At 39.3% G+C, this 17020-nt stretch overlaps 3 protein-coding genes across 3 annotated transcripts; 1 reads left to right on the top strand and 2 right to left on the bottom strand.

Moving 5' to 3' along the window:
• The first annotated feature begins 494 nt into the window (after positions 1-494).
• Positions 495-9658, top strand: LOC111488486 (protein TSS). Its single transcript, XM_023136241.1, has 22 exons — positions 495-564; positions 656-717; positions 818-910; positions 1026-1098; positions 1685-2026; positions 2116-2183; positions 2261-2392; positions 2476-2517; positions 2597-3115; positions 3190-3344; positions 3424-3871; positions 3949-4011; positions 4103-4204; positions 4685-5095; positions 5198-5299; positions 6396-6500; positions 6590-6723; positions 6849-7032; positions 7281-7412; positions 7513-7625; positions 7711-7792; positions 8018-9658. Exons 1-22 carry the CDS (start codon positions 495-497, stop codon positions 9656-9658), a joined length of 5073 nt encoding a protein of 1690 aa, XP_022992009.1.
• Positions 9659-11837: 2179 nt separating this feature from the next.
• On the bottom strand, positions 11838-12424 carry LOC111488488 (VQ motif-containing protein 11-like). The gene has a single exon (XM_023136243.1). The coding sequence runs from the start codon at positions 12313-12315 to the stop codon at positions 11875-11877; it is 441 nt and encodes a 146-aa protein (XP_022992011.1). The 5' UTR covers positions 12316-12424; the 3' UTR covers positions 11838-11874.
• Positions 12425-13949: 1525 nt separating this feature from the next.
• LOC111488147 (glycerol kinase) lies at positions 13950-16311 on the bottom strand. The gene is made up of 4 exons (XM_023135807.1): positions 15995-16311; positions 15680-15901; positions 14470-15436; positions 13950-14374 (listed from the first exon to the last, which is right to left on the bottom strand). The coding sequence occupies exons 1-4, from the start codon at positions 16129-16131 to the stop codon at positions 14129-14131; spliced, it is 1572 nt and encodes a 523-aa protein (XP_022991575.1). The 5' UTR covers positions 16132-16311; the 3' UTR covers positions 13950-14128.
• Between the last annotated feature and the right edge of the window lie 709 nt (positions 16312-17020).

Genomic DNA, 17020 nt, shown 5'->3' with positions numbered 1-17020 from the left:
TACTCAACGGTTCTCTTCATCTTCTCTCTCAACAAATTTTGTTTTTCTGTGTGTCTCTTCTCTCCAGCCCTTCAAAAACCTCCCTCCATCACATGCGCATCACACACGCAGAGAGAGAGAGAAAAAATTGAGTGAAATCAGGCCATGAGCAAGGAGAGGCCAGCATTGCTCTTAAAATCCTAAAGATAAGAGAGTGAAACCCAAAAACCCCTACCCCTTATCCTATCTTCTTCTTATTTTCCTGATTTTCAATCGCTTTTTCCCTTCACTTACTCACTCAAACCTCCATTTTATACTCTTTTTCTTCGTTTCTCCCATTACCCACTTACCATTTGCTTCTCATTTTCCCTCAAAACCCCTTCCCCCTTTCCCTCAATCTCTGCTGAATTCACTACTCATGATTTTTGCTCATCTGGGTCACCAACAATTCTCTTCAAACACTTGAAATTCCCTCTGTTTTTTGGCGTCTGATACTCAACTCAGGAGTCCAGGACATGGCTCCAAGGTCTAGCAGAGGAAAACCCAACAAAGCAAAATCTGAGAAGAAGAAGAAGGAGGAGAAAGGTTGGGGTTCTCATTATATATATATATATAGATTCCTAATCCATTCTAATCTGGGGTTTTCTAATCGCTTCGTTTTGATTCTTATGTGTAGTGATTCCTAGTGTTGTTGATGTTGCTGTTCTTACTCCTTATGAATCCCAAGTTATCCTCAAGGTCTGTGGCGTTGTTGTTCTTCTTGTTCTTGTTCTTGTTTGTTTTAAGAGAGTTCTGACTTTTTGTGGGGTTTGTTTAATTTTTTAATTTGTTCTTACAGGGTATCAGTACCGATAAGATTCTGGATGTGAGAAGATTGTTGGCTCAGAATGTAGAGACATGTCACCTAACAAATTATTCTTTATCCCATGAGGTTTTCACTTTCCTTATAATACTAATTCTTTGTTCTTTATTGGATAATGTGCATGTCCTCCTTTTTCTTACCATCTATGGCTTTTGATCATCCTTTTCTTCTTCTTCCTTTGCAGATAAAGGGGCAGAGGTTGAGTGACAAAGTGGAGATTGCTAATCTTAAACCCTGTTTGTTAAAACTTGTTGAAGGTGGGTATAGTGGTAGTGCTAAACTTGCACCATTCTTCATCATCGTTCATCAGCCACCATTTTAATCTCTGTTGTTCTGTCTCTTGGATTGAATTAGATCAAGATTGTGACCCTTTTGCGCTTTTTGTTCATCGATGAAAGTGGCTTTGATGTGAAAGAACTTACGTTTTGTTTAGGAGAATCGGTTTGAATTTAGTAATTATGAAAAGAGTATTTGGAATCTTTTACTTGATTCTTTGTTGAAAAAGGTTTCTGTCTTTTTCTAACACAAATGGGTCAGCACTGCCTTTTAAAGTAATTGCCGGATGTAGAAACAAAGAAGAAACGATGGGATTTTCTCTAATAATTTGCAGTATAATATGTATAGATTGTGGAGTTTTTTGCTCTGTTTCTAAGAGAATTTGCTTAGGATTCATGTTATTTCGTTCTAGTTTCCCAATGGTTCATGGGAAGTGTTCAACGAAATGGAGGCTGAGATTACAGAAAACAAGAACAAGAACACTGCAGAGAATTGGGTTCTAAAGAATGTTGGAATTTTTTCAATCTGTTGTGGATAATCTGAATTTGTATCTATGTGTTGTTACAGAGGACTACACCGATGAAGCTCAAGCTGTGGTGCATGTTCGGAGGCTGCTGGACATTGTGGCCTGCACCACCAGGTTCTGCAAACCGAGGCGTGCCTCGACGCCAGAGTCTCGGGCCAAAAAGAATAGCAGAGTCCATAATCATGGCAATGTGAATTCTTCTTCTTCTTCTTCTCCAGTAGATGGGGCATTGGAACTTCGATGTGGGTCGCCGTCTTCTCAGCTGGAACCATCTGTCTCGGTTGTTTCCGACAACCTCGGAATGGCTGCCATTCATCCGACGCCGAAGCTCTCTGACTTCTTCGAGTTCTTTTCCCTGGCTCACATCTCCCCTCCTATTCTACGTGAGTGAGAAACATGACAAAAGTTTCTTGGATTTGAGATGTGATAGCTTTTCCATTGGCACAAAGTTTATGTCTTGTTGGTTTCTCAGAAATCAGGAGATGCAACCCGAAAGGCGCAGCAGATGACGAGCGCAACGGCGATTACTTCGGAATGCAGGTGCTGTTCTTGTTGAATCATTCGTTTAGATTTGTCAAGAAGATGCTTTTGCTGATGACTGAACTTTCCTTTTGCAGATTAAAATATGCAATGGGAAACTAATACAAGTGACTGCCTCAGCAAAGGGATTTTATACTGCAGGAAAGCAGTTTGTACAAAGCCATTCTCTTGTGGACCTTCTGCAGCAACTCAGCAGAGCTTTTGCCAATGTGAGTCCTTTGAACTTAGCCCTCTTCGGTTCGATTCGGTTTCGATTTGATTACACGGTTTCACGGTTTGATTCAAAATGCAGGCGTATGAATCTTTGATGAAGGCGTTTCTTGAACATAACAAGGTGAGTAATATCTTTTCAAAAGTTATCATTTTGTTTAAAATGTTCATAGGATGTATTCTTATCAGTTTTTTGTGTTTAGTTTGGTAATCTTCCATATGGGTTTCGGATGAATACCTGGCTTGTTCCTCCATCTATCATTGAGACTCCATCAAACTTGCTGCAATTACCAGTAGAAGATGAGAATTGGGGTGGCAACGGCGGTGGCCAAGGACGAAACAATGAACATAATCAACGGTCGTGGGCGACCGACTTTGCGGTTCTGGCTAAGCTTCCTTGCAAAACTGAGGAGGAGAGGATCGTTCGAGATCGGAAAGCGTTTCTACTTCACAGCCAATTTGTTGACATTGCAATACAAAGAGCTGTTTCAGCGATTTCTAGTCTTATAGATTCGAACTCAAAAGGACAGGTTACAGTAAACTCACGTGACATTGTCTATGAGGATCGAATCGGAGACTTGTCTACTGTGATAAGACGTGATTCGATCGATGCAACTGCGACGAAACTCAACGGACATGGATTAGATGGTGTGTCTGATGAAGAAGTTGCACAAAGAAACTTACTAAAGGGGTTGACTGCTGATGAAAATGTAGTTGTTCAGGTAAGATTAGAAGCTGATATGATCAAGTCATTGTGGCCTGCATAAACTGAAACATTTTGAGTGAACGTTTGTAGGATACTGCCTCCTTGAGCCGTGTCATCGTTAGACATTGCGGGTACACCGCAACAGTAAAGGTCGTCGGTAAAGTAAAGACGGGACGCGACGAGAATCAAGATATTGTGATCGATGACCAACGAGATGGAGGAGCCAATGCACTTAACATAAACAGGTCTTAATTTACCTTGCTAATCATAATCAATATTGATTCTTAAGTCATGGCTGCTTAATCTACTAAAATCTCTATACAGTCTAAGGATTCAGCTTCCCAAGATCATGGCTGCCAATGCAACGGAAGAAAGCTCAGACGATCTCGAACCGTCTCGAGTTTTGGTTCGGAAAGTGATCAAAGAGAGCTTGTCAAAGCTAAAGGAGGAGCCAATAGGTTCAGAGAAGCCAATTAGATGGGAGCTGGGTTCATGTTGGCTGCAGCATCTACAAAAGCAGGACAATGAACCAGATTCCAAATCCAAAGCCCCTGAAAATGAACCAGCAGTCAAAGGCCTAGGAAAGCAGTTCAAGCTTTTGAAGAAGAGGGAAAAGAAGCCGAGCGCGGTCGATACCGAGAAAGAGAACCGTTGTATGCTCGATGACCCGAACACGAAAACCGAAACCAACGGCGAGGAAAAACTCAAGAAACTGATCTCCAAACAAGCTTTATCACGCCTTAAAGAAAGTGGAACTGGTCTTCATCTAAAGGTTTGGTAGAAACTCTTTGATTCTTTGGTGATTAGTGAAATAATAGTGTGTTTCTGAGTGTTCTTTGAAATGGACAGACGGCTGAGGAGCTCATGGCGATGGCTCACAAGTACTATGATGAAACAGCATTGCCAAAGCTGGTATGAGTTGCTGCTGGCTGTTTCTTTTTATGTCTTGCAAAGTTTATGCATTGTTCTTATAACGTATGGTTCTATATGATATATTATTTAGGTGACGGATTTCGGGTCGCTTGAACTTTCACCGGTCGATGGCCGTACGTTAACCGATTTCATGCATTTGAGAGGCCTTCGAATGTGCTCCTTGGGTCGAGTGGTGAGAAAATTTTCGTTGTTGGTTGGCTCTCGAACGGTTGTCATAACATACTTTTATTATTTCAAAAGTTGCAAACAAAAACGACCCTTTAAATTCTATAAAAATGTCACTGAACAAGACCGAAAAAAATCTGACATTATGAATGTGACAAGATCGGAATAATTTGACAAATCTTTGTTGTAGGTTTAGTTTTGAAATATTTACGAAGGTAAATGGTAATAGAAAATAATATAATATTTTTTTATAAAAAAATTAAGTGTTTTTTTTTTTAATTTAAAAAATATTAATAGTTAAAATTTTAAAATTAATTAGATATACTTTTTTTGTCAAATTAAATTTTAATTTTTTTTATGTATGTTCTATAATTTTTTAAAAATTACCCTCGAAATTAAAATTAAAATTTAATTATATTTATGTTATTTATTATTATTATTATTATTATTATTTTGAGGTAACCAATGTTGTTAATTACGGAATTAGGTGGAGTTAGCAGAGAAGCTTCCACACATACAAGCGCTATGCATCCACGAGATGGTAATTCGAGCCTTCAAGCATGTAATCAACGCCGTCATTGCCGCCGTGGAGAGCACCGCAGATCTATCCGCGGCCGTGGCCTCCTCTCTGAACTTCCTTCTCGGAAGCTACGGATCAGAAGACGAGGAGAACAACCTCCACGAAGACGGATCTCTGAGACTGCAATGGCTACGCACATTCTTAGGCAAGAGATTCAAGTGGAGGTTGAGCAACGAGTTCCAGCACTTGAGAAAGCTGTCGATTCTTCGAGGCATCTGCCATAAGGTAGGGCTGGAATTGGCGCCGAGAGATTTCGATTTGGAGTGCCCTAATCCGTTCAAGAGAAGTGACGTGATTAGCTTGGTTCCTGTTTGTAAGGTCAGAATCTTGAATCTCTGGATTTGCGTCTTGGAATCGTGTGATTTTGATTATGAATCCGTGACTGAATTTGTGTTTGTTTGTTGTTGATTCTGTGCATAGCATGTGGGATGCGCTTCGGCGGATGGGCGGAATCTGTTGGAATCGTCGAAAGTTGCTCTTGATAAAGGCAAACTCGATGACGCTGTCAATTATGGAACCAAGGTATTTTCTTTTTCTTCTTCTTAATTTATTATTTATTATTTATTTTCTCAAATAAAATTATTACTTTTAAATCTTTAAAAACAATACTTTTATTTAGAAAAATAAATGATAAATAAAAACTACCTACGCTGCACCTCATTAATATATCATTTCTTTTAGATTATATTTATTTTCAAATTATTTGACTTTTTAAATTTAATTTATTCACTAAAATTTAAAGTTTATGAAATTAATTATTAATAGGAAATATTTGATAATATATCTAAAAAAATTTTACTCATTGTAAAGGTCTAAGCACACACCACTAACCGATTTTGTTTTCTTTGAGTTTTTCCTTTCGGTCTTATCCTCAATGTTTTTAAAACGCGTCTTTTAGGTAGAGATTTCCACGCCGTTACGAAGGATTATTTGTTTTTTCTTCCCAATCGACGTGGGATCTCACAATCCACCTCCTTCAGGGCTCAGTATCCTTATTGACATTCGTTCACTTCTCTAATCGATGCGAGACCCCCAAATCCATCCCCTTTGCCCTTTGGGGTCAAATGTCCTTGTTGGCACACCACCTCGTGTTCACCCCCTTCGGAGCTTAGCCTCCTTACTGGCACAACGCCCGGTGTGAGGCTCTAATACCATTTGTGACGGTCTAAGTCCAACGCTAGTAGATATTGTCTTCATTGTCTTTCCCTCGAAGTTTTTAAAACGCGTTTGCTAGGGAAATGTTTCCATACCCGTAAAAAAAAATGCTTCGTTTCCTTCTCAATGGACTGGGATCTCATTACTCATGCTTCCTCAAAAAAAGTTTTTTTTACCCACATTAATTATTTAAAATTTATAATATCTTTAAAAGTTTTTACCCTTAAATTTTAAAATTTCTTCTAAAAAATACTCTTTTAATTTTGAATTATTCTAGAAAATATATTTTTATTTAAATAAGAATAGAACTTTAGCTATATAGTATTATTTATTACTATATTAAAGATTAATATCGTTACCATTTTATTTCATCTGAAAAGATATATCATTAAAATTATTTATATTATTTGGGAATTTGTCACCGTCCATTGCTATGTATTGACTAAGCTTATGTTTGGTGAAGGCATTGACTAAAATGATAGCCGTATGCGGTCCGTACCATCGAAGCACTGCAAGTGCTTATAGTCTTCTAGCCGTAGTCCTCTACCACACAGGCGACTTTAATCAGGTAATTATTCAATCCAATAAATTCATTCAGCTCAAGAATTTGGGTATGTTATATAAGAAATGTTGGTTGGCTTTCTTTTGTTTTTATAGGCAACAATATATCAACAAAAGGCTTTGGATATCAATGAAAGAGAGCTCGGGCTCGATCATCCCGACACGATGAAGAGCTATGGAGACCTTTCCGTTTTCTACTATCGCCTTCAACACATCGAATTAGCTCTTAAGTAAGTTCTTCCAAAGCATGTTATTATATATGAACACCAAATCTGTTTTGGCATTTGGTTCCGTTAATAAAGTAGTGCAAAAGTTTAGGGGTTAAATAAACACGTTCTTGTACTTGGTTCTTTAGGTATGTAAACCGGGCGTTGTTCCTTCTCCATTTCACGTGTGGATTGTCTCACCCCAACACTGCTGCAACATACATTAATGTTGCAATGATGGAAGAAGGTGTGGGAAATGTTCATGTTGCTCTTAGATATTTGCATGAAGCTCTTAAGTGCAACCAGAGGCTACTTGGAGCTGATCACATACAGGTACCTCTCTCTCATTCTTGTTTCGACCATTCATTCAGTTTGAGATCCTACATCGGTTGGGGAGAAGAACAAAGAATCCTTTATAAGGGTGTGAAAACTTCTCCCTAGAAAACGCGTTTTAAAAACCTTGAAGGACAACCGAAAGGGAAAGTTCAAAAAACAATATCTGTTAGGTGGACTTGGGCTGTTACATTCAGCCAGGCCAATGTTAATGATTTTTCTCATGAATGGTCATTTTCACTTTATAGACTGCTGCAAGCTACCATGCCATTGCCATTGCTCTTTCCTTAATGGAAGCGTATTCGCTGAGCGTGCAACATGAACAAACCACACTCAATATACTCAAAGTCAAACTTGGAGAAGAAGATATTCGCACTCAGGTTGGACAGTTCACTCTATGCAATGTAACTTAATCATATTTGTGAGAGAAAGAGACTGTTTGCCTTCAAATTTGAATGAACATGATCTGGTCTTGGACAGGATGCGGCTGCGTGGCTGGAATACTTTGAGTCGAAAGCTCTGGAGCAGCAAGAAGTAGCACGTAATGGAACTCCGAAACCCGATGCACTAATTTCGAGCAAAGGCCACCTTAGGTATTGACATGGTATTCCCATATTACTTTCTTCCAAAATATCTATTGAATTTCTTCGCATCAAAGCTTTTGACTTTTTGTTGCAGTGTATCAGATCTCCTGGATTACATAAGTCCCGATCAAGATCCGAAAGGAAATGATACACAGAGGAAACATCGACGTGCTAAGGTAAGCATGTTTCATCTATCAGTTTAGAATGTTGTTTTGTGAGATCCCACCTCGGTTACAAAACATTCTTTATGAGGGTATGAAAATCTCTCCCTAGCATATGCATTTTAAAAGCCTTGAGGGGAAAGGGAAAACCCCAAATAGAACAATATCTACTAGCGGTGGGCTTGAGCGGGGTCTGTTACATGTTTCTTCTTGGGTCTCATGATGCTTTAATTTTGTCAGGTAGTGAATACAAGTGATAAAACTCATCAGGGGCATCAAAATGAAATGGCTGAGGATGAGTCGAACATTGAAAGCCCAAAACCAGTGACTGAGTCATCAGATGATAGTGTAAAGGAAGTTAAAATCAGCAAACTTTTACGTGTAGAACAAAAGGAAGTAGTTGAAAACATCACTGAGAATAAGACAGTGGTTAAAAGTGAAACCGTGGAAGAAACTTATTCAGATGATGGGTGGCAAGAGGCTCATTCAAAAGGGCGGTCAGGGCATGTCGTCGGCCGGAAGGTTGGCCGGAGACGACCGGTTCTTCCAAAGCTAAATGTGCACCAGTCTGAATATTCTAAGAGTACTTACAAGCAGGAAACTCTCTCTCCAGTGCAGAGACCAGCAGCTGCTAAGACCATTCAAAGTGGATTTTCACAGTTAAAGCAATCAATCCCTCAAAGATTAAGTGCAGGCGATGATTCGATCAAGCTGCAGTCGAAGACAACAGCTTCCAAGGTCATCTCACCGTCTCCTGCTTCGGTTTCTCAAATGGCTTCAAGATCCATATCTTACAAAGAAGTAGCTTTGGCCCCTCCTGGTACTGTTCTAAGGCAATTGGTTGATACAGAAAATGTTAATGAATCAGAGGAGAAAGTAGCTGAACCCCAGAACCTTGATCATTCAGAAATGTCAAAAAATGATGGAACCAACAATGTTTCTGATGAAGTGATTCAAAAGGAAGTAGCAGAACCGATTCATAATCCTGCCCCGGAGTCCGAAAATCAAAGCGAAGATAGCGAAGAGATGATATCCTGTTCATCTCCTTTGGAAAAGCCTGCAGAAACAAATGCTAGCAAGCTTTCCGCTGCAGCAGAACCGTTCAATCCTGGTACGTCTATGACTACTGGTTTAAACTCGGCTGCAGCCACTAGCATATATGATGTAAGAGCAAGCCAAGGTGCTCTAGAGCCTATGCTTCCTCCAGCAACTACTAGAGTCCCTTGTGGACCTCGATCGCCTCTATATTATCGGACCAACAGCTCTTTTCGGATGAAACGTGGTTTTATGAAATACCAAGCTCCTGTCATGGGAAGAAGTGGATTTGGAGCTGCAACAATGATGAATCCACACGCCCCTGAATTCGTCCCTCAAAGAGCATGGCAAACAAACCATGGAGATTCAAGTAGAAATGTCCATACCGAATTGAATTCTTCGCCGAAAACAAGTATGGATGAAGACGAGAAACCGGCCGAAAGATCGTCCTCTACAATCAAAAGTAACACAAAGAAAAGCATCTCGGAGTGCGAGAAGTCTGAACTTGCAAGGCAGATATTGTTGAGCTTCATTGTGAAGTCAGTTCAGAACACCATGGATACAAGTGTTGATGAGCCAGCAGCTAATGAAAAGCTCAAAGCTTCAGAAAACTCAACGGATGCAATAGCTAATGACAGTGCCATAATAAAAATTCTATATGGGAATGAAGGAGAGTTGCAGCAGGGGGGTGATAACCGAAACGAAAAGGGCAGCGATGTAAATAACGGTAAAGCCGGGGATGGGGAAGGATTTATAGTGGTGAAGAGCAGGAGAAACAGACAGCAGTTCTCAAATGGGGTGGCTGGTCTGTACAACCAGCATTCAATCTGTGCTTCAGTTCGTTGAGATTGTTAGGCAGAAAGAAAGAAAGTGATCCAAATGGCTGTGTGTGGGTTCACATTCTGAGTTAAAATGTGGAAAAGAAAAAGGATGCAGTTTTGTGAGGGGAAAAACACAGTGAATCCCTTTAATTCTGCTGATTTGCTAGTTGCAGCCCCGCTTGTAAGCGTGCTAATAATCTTTGCAAAAGTGCTTTTCTTCTTGCCGTTTATGTTCATCATCATTGAATTTTCTTAGATCAATAAAAGGGTAAATTTTATAAGTTCAAACTCTCTCCCTCGAATCGTGTTTTAGATCACTGGTTGGTTGGAGAGTGGAATGAAACATTTCTTATATGTATGGAAACCTCTCTTTAGTCGACACGTTTTAAAAACCTTGAGAGAAAGCTTGGAAAGGAAAGTCTAAAAAGGATAATATCTAGTAGCGGTGAGCTTGAGCTGTTATAAATGGTGACTCTATAAATAGTATTAGAGCTAGGCACTGAGTGGTGTGCCGGTAAGGACGTTGGTCTCAAGACGAGTGAATTGTGAGATCCCACATCGGTTAGAGAGGGAAACGAAGGATTCCTTATAACCGTGTGAGATGGAGATGGAAACGAAACATTTCTTGGAAGGGTGTGAGTTGGAAAAAGGAACAAAATATTTCTTATAAGAGGGTAGAAACCTCTCTCCCTAGTAGACTTAAATGGTTTGGAGAGAGAACCCTTGTAAGGGTGTGGTTGGAAAGAGGAACAAAACATAAACATTTCTTATAAGGGTGTAGAAACCTCTCTAGTAGACGTAAATGGGTTGGAGAGGGGAACGAAACATTTCTTATATGGGTTGGAGAGGGGAATGAGGTGTAGAAACCTCTCTAGTAGACGTAAATGAGTTGGAGAGGGGAACGAAACATTTCTTATACAGGTGTGGGTTGGAGAGGGGAATGAAACATTTCTTATAAGGGTATAGAAACCTCTCTCTAGTAGACGTATTGGGGGGAACTAAACATTCAAGGAGTGGATTGAAGAGGGGAACAAAGCTAAGAGTGTAGAAATTTCTCTCTAGTAAACGTGTTTTAGAAACTTTGAGGAGAACCCAATAAGAGAAAACCTAAAGAGAACAACATCCGCTAGCGATGACTTGAACTGTTATAGTTCCAAATTCCTTGAATCCCAAACAACCATTTGATCATATGATCCGACGATTCAAACACAGCCGTTGAAGGCTGGAACCCATGGGGTAGCCCAAATATAGTAAGCTGGAGAAGAAGGGCCAGCGGACTAAAGGTGGAAGCTTTAAAGTAATGTGCTTAAATTCGAATTGTTTGTCAGACAAAGCAAGTACTGAGTATTAGTACTTGCAATGGTACAATTATGGGTTCCTGAGCCGCCGCCCGATCATCACCTGTGGCCATTAGAATCAAAGAAACATGGTCGACTGCAACCAGGTTTGAAGCACTAAAGAAACCGATATGGTTCTATGCTCAACACGTTTGCTTCTTAAGTTAGTATCGAGAATGAAGTCGTGTCGAGGTCGAACACAGTAACGGAACCACTGATCCCTTATTTATACTAGTAAATATAACAGCTTAAGTCAACCATTAGTGAATATTGTCAAAGAGATTTCTACATTCTTATAAAGAATGCATTATTTTCCTTCCCCGAGGAGGGATCTCACAATCCACCATCCTTAAAGGCCTAGCGCGTTCCCTTCTTCAATTGATGTGGGACCCTCCAATCTACTCCTTTGAAACCCACCGTCCTTGTTGGCACACCACCTTGTGTCTGCCTCATTTGGGTCTCAGCCTCCTGGCTGACACATCGCCCGATGTCTGGTCTTATACTATATTTGTAACACCTCAAGCCCACTATTAGGTTTTTCCTTTCGAGTTTTCTCTCAAGGTTTTCAATACAAGTCTATTAGAGAGAGATTTTCACACACTTTTAAGGAATGTTTCGTTTTCCTCTACAATGGATGCGTAATCTCACACAATCCACCCTTTTCGAGGCCTAGTGATTGAGATTTCACCGAAAATCTCTAGTTTTAACATGGTTACTTAAAATTTTATGAGAATCTTTTACTCTGATGCGACGGAAAGAGATCGAAGCTCTCAGTGCTTCTTATTCATTAGACAAGAGCAAACTTCCCTAGTTCCGCTCTTCAATAATTGTGCCAGAAGTGTATGGATACATACTAAAAGAAATCACTGGTAATAATAACACCATGTAATATAGCAGAGAGAAGTTAAGAAGAAACATAATGGTTTCTGTTCATACAATTGGAAGAAGAAGGAGAAGGAGAAGGAGAAGAAGAAGAAGAAAGAGGAAACAATGGCAGAAGGTGAGGTGGGTCGGATCCCCTGGGAGTTCGAATCGGATTCGGGTGCAAATAAAACCGTTTTTCCGCAATCGCTTTCTCTTCCTCTTCACACGGACTTTCACCGGTCAGAAAATCCAACGTGGACACCGGCGACACCATTTCTCTTCCGACCCCTCTTTCTCCGGCTTCCAGCTCCACCTCCAGCTTCTTGCTACTACGCCGTTCTTGCAGCCGAAACGCCGCCGGTGGGTCGGTGGGTGCTCCGGTCAGCTTCTGGACGATTGCTAGGAATGTTGATGGGTCGGCTTGGACGAACATGGTGGTGGTGGTCTGGATGACGACGGCGTTGGTGGCGTTGGTGGCCATGGTGAAGGAAGGGGAGAAGAATGGGATATGATTATTGGGTGCAGAAGAAAGTTATTTATTATGAGAAGAAAAGTCATATTTGATGAATTGGGAATATGATCTTGCAACGAAATTTCTTCAATCAAATAGCATTAAACCAAAACCATTTGGTTTCTCATTCCCTTCGCTTTAACTCCCATTATTCAAAGATCGTCGATTAAAGAAGTCAAACGTTCAAATCGTCCACACTCTACTTTATCGTTGAACTAAGAAAAAACATTTATCATCAACATAGTTCATAAGCTAAGACATGTACTCGTTTTCTTGATTCTCGAGGGTTATAACTCATATTTCGAGCTTATTTTTATCGTACTAGAAGAAAAAATGGTGCTTGTAGTCTTATTGATTTAGAAACGGATCCTTCGTAAATTGTTTTGAAATTTATGTATTGTCCTCCTGAGAAATAACGAGGGGAAACAAAAGTTCAAAAAGTCTTAGTAGATAGTGACTCGAGAAAACTAATCGTTGTTGAGTTCACTTAGAAGAACATGTTATGGTGTAAAATGCAAGAAGATTTCCTTTACTTTACACATTCTCTCTCTCTCTTTTGGCCTTTAAAATTTGCTTTCCTTTTATTTCCTTTTGTTGTATTCTCTCTCACAATTCTTTTTTTTTTTCTTATTAAATTATATTCTAATTACAGTCTTATATAACTTTAAAAAAGTTACTATAATTACAAATAATATAAAAAAGGTAATACTGATATTTTAAAAATATTAGGGCACGAGAAAGTGAAGATAAAAAGTAGGACGAGAAAATTTATTATTTGATTTTTTAGTCGAGATTATATGTTGATTTAACCTTTTTGACAAAAAATATATGTTTGAACTAGTTGAAAGTTGACCAATTACCCATTATGAAAAGAAGACCACGAACATTATTCAAATACAGGATGGTTGAGGATGGAATATTTCATTGTATCCCAAATATCAAATAAATTTGTAAAATATACATAAAATAATAAAAACGAGAAATATCAGTCCTATTTTGTCATTCACGAGAGAAAAGAAAAGGAAAAAAAATTCACTAGAATTATTTAAGTCTGAGATCTCACATCGATTGCAGAGAGGAACGAGTACAAGTAAAGATGCTGACCCCAAAGGGGGTGAACGATTGAAGAAAAGAACGAGTACAAGCGATTGGAGAAAGGAATGAGTACAAGTAAAGACACTGGTCCCAAAAGGATGCTCAATTCCAAAGAGAGTGAATTATGAGATCCCACATTAGTTGGAGAGGAGAACAAAATATTCTTTATAAGGGTGTGGAAATCTCTCTCTTGTATACGCATTTTAAAAACCTTGAGGGAAAACTCAAAAAGGAAAGCCGAGGACAATAAAACCTTGAAGGGAAGCCCGAAAGGAAAAAATCCAAATAAGACAATATCTACTGGCAGTCGGCTTACGCCATTACATAATTAGAACTAGAAGCTTTGTTGCCTGAATCTATCAAATAACACCCAATTGAATATCCACTTGTTTTCCTATCCTAAAGATGACAGTGAGATGCAAAAAGTACATAAATGAGTGATCATATGTGAAAATGATTTAAATACACGATCACCTTGAAGCCTTCAAACCAATCAGAATGCACAATAATCACAAGTGAGACCTTTTGAATCCAATTGTAATCAAAGTTGGTTCCACCGTCGTGTTATTCCACTGTATTTTAATTTATTGTGGGAGATTGTAATTCATGAACAGATAGTAAAGAAGCAAATGCACAAGAACAGGAGAAGTAAAGAAGGAAATATATTATAAAGTTGAAGGAAGAACCATCAAAGAGAAAGATCAGCCAAGTCAAAGGTTCTTGAAACAGCTTTGCACCATGATTCCACCTTCTTCTTCCTCAACTCTTCTTCTAATACAGGATGGAAGGTGGTAGCACTCTCAACCCTTTCTCCTGCAGTAAAAATCTCATCTTCGGTCCAAACTCCAACTGCTAGTCCTGCTGCATAAGCTGCTCCGAGGGCAGTTGTCTCGATGTCGGACGGTCGCACCACTGGACTTCCCAACAGGTCAGCCTACAGAAATGATCACATCAGCAGGGTTAAAGAAGAACCATATCAAATTGTTAAGAGTGACAAAGCGTGTACAGTGTGGAATAGGAGTCTGAAACCTGAATTTGCATCAAAAGATTGTTGACAGTAGCGCCACCATCGACTCGAAGCAAGAATTCCCCTTTCTCGTTCTTTGCCTCGCCCTTCTCTCCAGCATCTTTGTGCATTGAATCCAACACGTCCTTCACTTGAAAACACATACTCTCAAGCACGGCACGAGCAATATGAGCCTTGCTGGTAAACCTTGTGATCCCAATACAGACTCCGCGAGCATCATCACGCCACCATGGAGCAAACAACCCATTAAAGGCAGGTACAAAATATATCCCACCAGTGGACTTAACCTGTGATGCCAATTCCTCGATCTCTTTCGCACTGCTAATAATTCCAAGACTATCTCTAAGCCATTGAACTGCAGCCCCAGCAATGGCAATGGAGCCTTCAAGAGCATAATTTGCTCGAGCATCCTTGCCAAGCTTGAATGCCAAAGTGGTTAGAAGGCCATGCTTAGACTGAACAACTTCTTCCCCTGTGTTGAGAAGTATAAAAGCACCTGTCCCATATGTGCTTTTAGCCTCACCTTTCCTACAAGCTTGACCAAGCATCGCAGCATGTTGGTCGCCTAAACATCCTGAAATCGGAACGCCAGTAATCGGCCAACCCTGGACAATTTTCCCTATGACCTCAGAGTTGCTAACAATCTTAGGCAAGATTTGTGCTGGAATTCCTAGTGTTTCTAATGTAGGTTTGTCCCATTCAAGGGTCTTGAGGTTCATCAACATCGTTCGAGATGCATTAGAAACATCGGTCACATGTAATCCTCCATTGACACCACCAGTTAAGTTCCATATCAACCAAGTATCTATAGTTCCAAATAAAGCATCTCCCTTCTTTATACTTTCATTAACATCCTTCACATTTTCCATCAGCCAAAGCAGCTTCATTGCACTAAAATAGGTACTAATTGGCAGACCACAAGTACCCACAAAATGAGTTCTCCCACCAGATAATTCGTTCTCCAATTTTCTACCATAGCAAAACAAAAGGAATTTAAAATACTACCTCCCAAATCCTTAGATGTATTTCAAGAAAAAAAAAAAACAAAATCCCACTCAGAACAACGAAACTCAATCATATAAATCAAACGCTGTTGCTATAACTAGTATTAACCAAGAACACAGAATCTAAAAAATGCAATGAATTAAGAATCAATCCCCGACAGTCTGAAAGAATTTCAAAGCAATTACAGGAACCAGTAACACAGGATACCTGCAAATAGCACTGGTACGAGCGTCCATCCAAACGATTGCGTTGTGGAGGGGAGAGCCAGTAGATTTGCTCCAAACCAGAGTTGTTTCTCTCTGATTGGTCAACCCAATCGCCTTCAGTCCATTGTCCACATTGTAACCCGCCGCGGTAGCCTTATCGACAGCTTTGGCCATACAAACCCTCACGCTTTCCAGAATTTCCATAGGATCATGCTCCACCCATCTACGGAGACAAAGATTAAATCAAACTCTCGAAAGTAATAACAGAGAAAAATGGAAGGAAGGTAGATGGATTAGTGAGAATCCACCGACTCACCCGGCTTCAGGGTAGAACTGAGTGAATTCGACCTGGTGAGATCCGATCGGTCGAGAACAGCGATCGTAAATGATAAATCTGGTGCTGGTGGTTCCTTGATCGATTGACCCAACGAAAACATCCTCCACCTTCGCCATTTCTTGGATTCTCCTCCTTCACTTCGGAATTTCAACCCAAAATCTTCAATCCAAATAGAAATCGAAAACAGAAATGATGAACCACCGATGAAATCACCACTTGCTACTACTTATTCTTCGCGTTTTTCTTTTCTAAAATGGAAATTGGTGATTTCGATAAGATAATACCGAAAACGAAAAATAGTGTAATTTTGTTGATTTTGTTCATTTATTTATTCCTTTTTTTTCCTAACAACCTCATCTATTAAGTTGTCAATTTGCATTATCCCTAACGTAATTAAAAAAAAAAAAAAAAAAAAAAAACTAATTTATAATCTATTTTGAGTTAAATTACTAATTTATTTTAATATAGTTTAAATTAGTAATTTAATTTAAGATATAACATTATAACTTATTCAATTAAATTATCATTTACTTTAAGTACTCCATAAACAAGAAAATGCAAGCTTTTTGAAACTACAAATTAGCTTGGTTAGGTGAGCAACCGAACCTCTCATAATTTGAATATTCTACTGGAAAATAAACCTTTTATAGACTGAAAGATCCATAATACTCGCCGTACAAATAAGAAATTCATGGGGTGCCCAATAAACATACCACTCGCTTATGGAAGGTTCGGGATTATTAGTCTTCACTCTTTCGTGTACCTATTTTAGGCGAGGCCAATCCCATAACTAAAATAGTTGCTCTGGACGAGTGCGTCGTGGATTCTCGAATTTTCTTAAGTTTGCTCACAAGTATGTTATCAAATATTATTATAATTAGAAAGAATACGTTAAAAGACTTTTTTGCTTAAAAAAAAAAAAAAAAAAAAAAAACCAGATTTCCGTGATTCCTCGAAAGTTGGAGATTGGGATAGGGCTTTGCATTATCCAATAAAATTATCCAA

The sequence above is a fragment of the Cucurbita maxima genome, unplaced genomic scaffold (genome assembly GCF_002738345.1).
Source record: "Cucurbita maxima cultivar Rimu unplaced genomic scaffold, Cmax_1.0 Cma_Scf00013, whole genome shotgun sequence".
In the NCBI taxonomy this organism is placed as follows: domain Eukaryota; kingdom Viridiplantae; phylum Streptophyta; class Magnoliopsida; order Cucurbitales; family Cucurbitaceae; genus Cucurbita; species Cucurbita maxima.
Note: the sequence above shows the minus strand (reverse complement) of the source record. Positions and strands in the feature narration are given on the sequence as shown.

Coding starts and splice junctions, on each gene's coding strand:
- LOC111488488 (XM_023136243.1), bottom strand. CDS start 12,315: ATGGCCACCAACGCCACCAACGCCGTCGTCATCCAGACCACCACCACC.
- LOC111488486 (XM_023136241.1), top strand. CDS start 495: ATGGCTCCAAGGTCTAGCAGAGGAAAACCCAACAAAGCAAAATCTGAG. Junction 3,872..3,948: donor GAACTGGTCTTCATCTAAAG/GTTTGGTAGAAA, acceptor TGAAATGGACAG/ACGGCTGAGGAGCTCATGGC. Junction 7,413..7,512: donor AAGAAGATATTCGCACTCAG/GTTGGACAGTTC, acceptor GGTCTTGGACAG/GATGCGGCTGCGTGGCTGGA.
- LOC111488147 (XM_023135807.1), bottom strand. CDS start 16,131: ATGGCGAAGGTGGAGGATGTTTTCGTTGGGTCAATCGATCAAGGAACC. Junction 15,437..15,679: donor CGTACCAGTGCTATTTGCAG/GTATCCTGTGTT, acceptor TTGCTATGGTAG/AAAATTGGAGAACGAATTAT. Junction 14,375..14,469: donor ATCTTTTGATGCAAATTCAG/GTTTCAGACTCC, acceptor TCATTTCTGTAG/GCTGACCTGTTGGGAAGTCC.